At 57.0% G+C, this 6,000-nt stretch overlaps 1 protein-coding gene across 1 annotated transcript in view; it reads right to left on the bottom strand.

Moving 5' to 3' along the window:
• Window positions 1-6,000, bottom strand: part of Wnk2 (WNK lysine deficient protein kinase 2) — a gene marked incomplete at its 5' end in the record, with an annotated part of 115,650 nt that overhangs the window by 24,807 nt on the left and 84,843 nt on the right. Inside the window, 4 exons of the mRNA XM_010607639.1 lie at window positions 847-1,535; window positions 1,632-1,720; window positions 3,471-3,546; window positions 3,813-4,630. Coding sequence (XP_010605941.1) covers window positions 847-1,535; window positions 1,632-1,720; window positions 3,471-3,546; window positions 3,813-4,630 — 1,672 coding nt within the window. The remainder of the gene's footprint in view (window positions 1-846; window positions 1,536-1,631; window positions 1,721-3,470; window positions 3,547-3,812; window positions 4,631-6,000) is intronic.

A 6,000-nucleotide genomic window follows, 5' to 3' on the forward strand; every position in this document is an offset into this window, starting at 1 on the left:
CCAGTCCGTCTTCCTCAGGTCCAGGCTCTCTGTTGGACTCTGTTCCCGGATGATCTCGTATCCAGTGGTCCCTCTGCACCCTGACTGCTGGCTCCCCAGGGGAAATCCCACTGAGAGGCTGTGCCCAGGAGCCCCTCCTCTGCCCCAAAGGTTCCAGCTGGTGCTGGCATCAGGCCCTCCACTGTCTCACCCGAATGAAATCTCTGCTGGGAGGCGTACCCTTTCCAAGAGCTGGGCCTAGCAGACTGTCATAACCCCCTGCCCTCCTGCCTCCCCCAGGTTACAGCTCATCTCCTTCTGCTCCTGCGTAATACTTGTGGTTCTCAAAGCCCAAAGACAAGGCTCCTCCCACCTGCATCTTTTATTTTGGAGCCCAGTCATACAGTGCTGGGCAAACAGGCTGCTCCACAGGCACTGTGGAGTCCCGTCAGCCACACCCCAGAGATGCACTGTTGGGACCCCTTCCTGCCCCAGGTAGCAGTAACCCCAACTGTGGAGAAGAGAGGTAGAGACACAGTAAAGCAGAGACATAAAGAGAAGAAACAGAGTGAAGGGTAGGGAAGGCACCCGTCTTGTGACAACCTCCAGTGTCCTCCCTGAGGGCGACGAAGGAGGAACTCTGGCCGTTAAAGGAGGAGTAGCCCTCAGAAAAGCCAGGAAACAGCAGTCACCAGAGACAGCTGGCCCACCATGGAGGTTGCCCCGATTGGGGACTTCGGCTCATGGCTGGGCCACAGGATGGGTCTGCGTGGGCTGTGTCACCCTGACCAGCTGCTGTGAGCGGACCTTACTCCACCCCAACATGTTTCCCATGGCCCAGCCTGACCGGCAAGCCCCCCAACATACTTCTCCCGCAGGCTGCGTAGCTCCTTCTTGATGTCAGCGTCCTCAAACTCTGAGTCATTGTCGCTGCTGATGTAGGATGACTGAGAGTGGAAGGAGGTGATGCTGATGGTGGGGACCTTCACGCTTGCCCTGCTGGGTGTCTCAGGGCCCAGAGATCCAGCCCTGGAGGACCTGTGCAGGAAGGCTGTGGCCTTCTTCACCAAGTCACTGGCCACACCACCAGCAGTGGGCAGGGAGGACGGCTTCTGCACCGGGGGCCTCCTCCGCGGGTACTCATCTCCAGAGTCACTGGACGCGGGTTCGCCCACGCCGACCTCGATGGAGGAGGCCGTCTGCACCCGCCGCACAGCCAGCTTCACATCGGGGCTGGAGGGGAGCTCGTCCAGGTAGACGTCAGGTGGGGCAGAGTACCTCAGGCTGTGGGGGGAGGCCAGCGTCCACTCGTCCTGCGAGCTCACCACTGAGAAGCGGCCCACCGTCTTGGCTGGTGAGCTGCCCCCCTGCTGCCCAGGCCGCTTCCGGGGGGAGCCCAAGACCCGAGTGCCATGTGTCTGGGGGCAGCTGAGCTGGCCACTTTCTGTGACTGTCCCCGGGTGGCTCTCTGTGGGCTCTTCTGAGGCTTCCCTAGGGACCCTGCCATTCTGGTCTGTGGGCTGCATGAGTGCAGGGCTCGCAGAAGCAGGAACAGCCTTTGGAACAAGCAGAAAGGAAGAGATTCCAGGAGAACACCAGCTGAAAGCAAACCTCACCAACTGGCTAAGTGGTAAGGCAAAAATATCACTTACCTGGGGGGCACTGGGTGGCACGGGTGAGTCTGAGGCCCCCTGTCCTCCATCACTGTCACAGCCCAGTGTGTTGCTGGAAGACGACTCTGCTGTGGGAGCACCAGCAATGTCACGGGGCTGGTGGAGAAGGAAGCGACCCACCCCGGGCAGGGAAAGGGAAGTGGCAATCAAAGGGGCTACTGTGCTTTCAAAACCCCAAATACCCCTCAATGCTCTAGCCCTGGGCATTTGCTGCATGCCACTTCCTGGAAGACACCTACAAACCTGGGGGACAGCGGAGGCGTGAGCTGGAGTCCGCTCATGTAGCCACACCCCTGCACACCAGCAGTGACGCCCCATTTCTCCAGGTGCCTTGTGACTTTAAGAGGGACTCATGAGGCAGAAGTAGGGGCCCGTGTCCACCCCTGCTCCTGTGGTGTCTAGCGAGTGTTCACTGCACCTGCAGCTGTCCCTGTTCTCCATCTACAGGGGTGAGGCGGGGTGGTGAAGACATGAAGCTTCTGGCCAGCTCTCCTGGGATCATCCTGAATAGCCAGGGACAGAAGCCTAGCGAGCTGATACCCAACAGAGCAAAAGAAACTCATGAGCAAGCTGGGTTAGGGTTAGGGATGTCAAATTCCTGGGACAACCTGTCCAGTCTCTGACAAGTGTAGGCAACCTGTAGGCAACACTTGAGTCTTCCTCACATCTCTGTGGGTGGCATCATCCAACCCATTTTTGCATACATCCAGGGATGTGAGACTCACTATCAACTGTACTCCCTCTATTTCCAGACAGCTCTGAATAGTAGAAAAGCTCATCTGTTCTGATCTGAGTCTCTCATGAGTTCTACACCTGGGAAGATTGTGGATTTTGGAATGCAAATTACACTGCTTGCAGGTTACAGAAGTTCAGTCTCCTCATCTTTCTACAGGACGGAGGGACAGCTCTCACAGTGGGAAGTCAGCAGGGATAAAGTGACAGGGTAGCCGGTGGGTGGCAGGATCAGGCCTCTCCTGCTTCTGCCTTGTCCCCTACCTTCCTTGGGTCACATACTGCTGGCTCCTCTCGCGCACACTTCCGAGCCCCACAGCAGGCCACCCCTGCCCCTCAGAACGCTTGGCACCTAGAAAAGCATGCAGCCATCCTGTGCAGCTACAGGAAGAAGCCAGCCTGCTCTTCTCCTTGTGTAAGTGCAGCTTGGATGTGGGATCCCACTTATCGCTGACACAACCCAGGTCTCTATTTCCAGGCTGCACTGGATCCTGAATCTTACCTTGCCCCACACCCAAGAAATCCCAGGCTAAAAAGGGCCCTGATGCCTTATAGGGTGAGCAAGGTCCCCAGGGTAGAGACTCGGGGCATCATCAGATAAGGAAAGAGAACTAAAGCAGGAGTCTACACAGAGGAGCACTGCAGCTGGAGCCAGTCAGGGGTGATCCCTGTCAGGGGCCTCCCAGCCTTTGCCGCTTCCAGGAGTTCCCAGCCCCATCCCTGTCCCATCCTCTAGCCAAGATAACCACAAGTGTTCTGTGGGCATTGGAACCTTGCTGAAGAAACCTGGGGGCCAGGGCTATCCACTGTGTCTGCACGCTCAGGCGTGGGGGACCCTGCGGGCTGGAGACACTCTCTACAGCCTCTGCCCCTCTGTGGAATATGAACATGCTGTTCCTTCTAGAATAGCCTTGGGGCCTCTGTTGTGACCGAGTTCTCCCGAGGCACTCAATCCTTTCATCGTGAAGGGAGCTCCTGCATCTGAAAGCGCCAAGATGAAGGTACAGAGGCTGGAGGCTCAGGACCCACAGGTGGTTCTGGAAGCTCCTGGACAGCATGGGGTCGGTGTGACCTTGAGCTTGTTACCTGTCATTGGTGAAGAGGCACCCTGCTCCTGCTCCACCGGGCCCCATCCTGCAGGGGTGGTCTCTGATTTCTCCAACTGCAAAAAAACAAACAAAAACAATGCAGTGCCGTGAGTGTGCTCGCTGACTTGTCCGCAGCAGACGTGCTTCCCTGGCGGCAGCACCCACTGCAGACAGACAACCTGCTGGGCTGCAGGCAGTGCATGCAGGGCCTTGGGCTGAGGCCACTCATTGCACAGGTGGGTCACTAAGCAGGCCGAACAAGGGACAAGGGTGGCCCTGCACAGCTGGGGTGCCTGTCCTCCCCAACCCTGCTCCATCTGGGGGCCATCTAGCTACTCACCGAGGGCTGGGGTGGCCGGGTGAGGTCTGCCCCCAGGGCTTCCCTGTGGGGTCCATCTCCTCTTAGGGGTTCCAAGGAGAAGTCTCTGTCACCTGCCTCCACAGGGGTCCCGGCTGAGGCTGAGGAGGTAGGCACGTGCTCCTGGTATAGCAGAGTCCGAAGCTTCTCATCCAGGCTCTTGATGGTGTTGTCTACGAAGCCCACCCTAGGCGGTGGCCCTTCTCCATCTGACTCCAGGGCCAGGGGTGGCGGTGGGGGCGTGGCAGGCCCCAGTGGGGGGCTGGGGAGCTGGGGGACAGCCAGGCTGATGGCCCCCACTGCAGTGGAGAGTGGAGGTGGTGGCTGACCCACAGCAGGCTGCAGGGCCCCACTGGGGGGGCAGGGCCCTGGCACCACGGCAGGCAGTGGCTCCCCTGGGGTACTGACCTCCCTGTTTGAGGGGGCCTCCCCCAAACCTGTGGGACAACTGGACACCTTTGGAGCTGAGGTGCAAGGTCCTTTGCCTGTGCTGAGGGGCAGCGTGGCATGCTGGGCATCGTGAGTCTCGGCCAGTGGCTGGGCAGTTTCATGCTCACTAGTTGGCCCCTGAGAGGTTCCTGGACGCTCTGCCTGGAGGGCAGTCCCTGCTGCTGGCTCTGGCACAGTGCTGGCCAGTGCTGCTGCATCTTGGGGCACCACAGTTATAGGAGGTGAGGGTGGTGCCAAAGGGGCTGGTGTTCCACCCGGAGGGTCACTGGGGCCTGCCTGGCTCAGGAGCTGCTGGCCAGCTGGGAAGCTGGGATGTTCCTTTAAAAACTGGGCTGTGTAGGGTGCTGGGTCTAGAAGAAATAGGAAAAATGCTTCAGTAGCCACCCACTCTGGTGCTACTCACATGTTCCTTCCCTGTCCACAAATGTGCCTTCCTTACACATCCTAGCTGGGGCCCCTGCATGCTGGTCCCTGCCTAACTGCTGCCTTCCTGGGATGCCCTCCATGGGCCTCTTACCTCTTGCCAGTCATCTCTCCCAAACATCTTTCTATGGTACATGACTGTCAGCTTCATCCTCTTCCTTCTCATCTGTGTGGACACCCTCCCCGCTAGGTGATCTCCATCGGATAAGGGCTCTTGCCATCTCACACCGGCCTATTCAAAAACCTTCTCAACGTGTTCATAAAGTTAAGTCAGGCGTTTAGGTGGTGAGCTGTAATACTTCCACGCCCAGATGGGCAGGAACACAGACCATTCCCATTCATCTGACATCGTCTCTGGTAAGATCAGAGCACAGTGCCAGGTCCTGCCAGGGGCCAGCGACAGGGAAAGTGACCTGGAAGATGAGTGAGCACACAAAGCCCAACAACACTGACCCATGAGCTTCCAGGTGTTCGGTGTGCTCACGGGGACTTCGAGGATGTGAGAGGGGCGCGAGTGACACAGCATTTTCCAAACCCACTCAGCCTCAGGGCCCATCTTTCCTTCCTTTACAACAGCAAACCCTTTGTCTTTGTAACACAGGACTGGAAAGTGCACAGCTTGGTGATCACAGGCACCTGCTGTCCACCACATTTCTAGAACTTACCTAGCACCCCTGGCAGCCTCCATTCTACTCTCTCTGACCTAGTTTAGACATCTCACATATGCAGCATCAGGCCGCATTTGACCTCTGTGACTGGCTTAGTTTGATTAGCATAATGTCCTCTGGCTCATCCGCAGTGCTGCAAACGGCAGGATTTCCTTTCTAACGGCCAGATAATAATCCACTGTACATTTACACGACATTTTCCATATTCACTCATTTGCTGGTAGACATCTAGGGTGCTTGCATATTTTGGCTATCGTGAATGATGCTGCAGTGAACACGGGAGAGCAGTTATTTCTTCCAGATCCTGCTCTCATCTCTTAAATACATACCCCGAGGCAGAACTGCTAGATCATTTGGTAGTTGTACTGTAATTTTTGAGGCATCTCCACAATGTTTTCCATAATGGCTGTACTAAGTTCCCTTCCCACCAACTGAGTACAAGGGCTTTCTCTTTTCCACAGTTTTTTGGGGGGTACCAGGGATTGAACTCGGGACCTTGTGCCTGTGAGGCAGACAGTGGAACCACTGGGCTACATCCCTGGCCCATCACATTCTTGCCAATTCTCTCTCACTCTTGTCTCTCTCCCTCCCTCCCTACACATGCAAACACACACACACACACACACACA

The sequence above is a fragment of the Fukomys damarensis genome, unplaced genomic scaffold, assembly GCF_012274545.1.
Source record: "Fukomys damarensis isolate Sample0158 unplaced genomic scaffold, DMR_v1.0_HiC HiC_scaffold_27, whole genome shotgun sequence".
NCBI classification, from domain to species: Eukaryota; Metazoa; Chordata; class Mammalia; order Rodentia; family Bathyergidae; genus Fukomys; species Fukomys damarensis.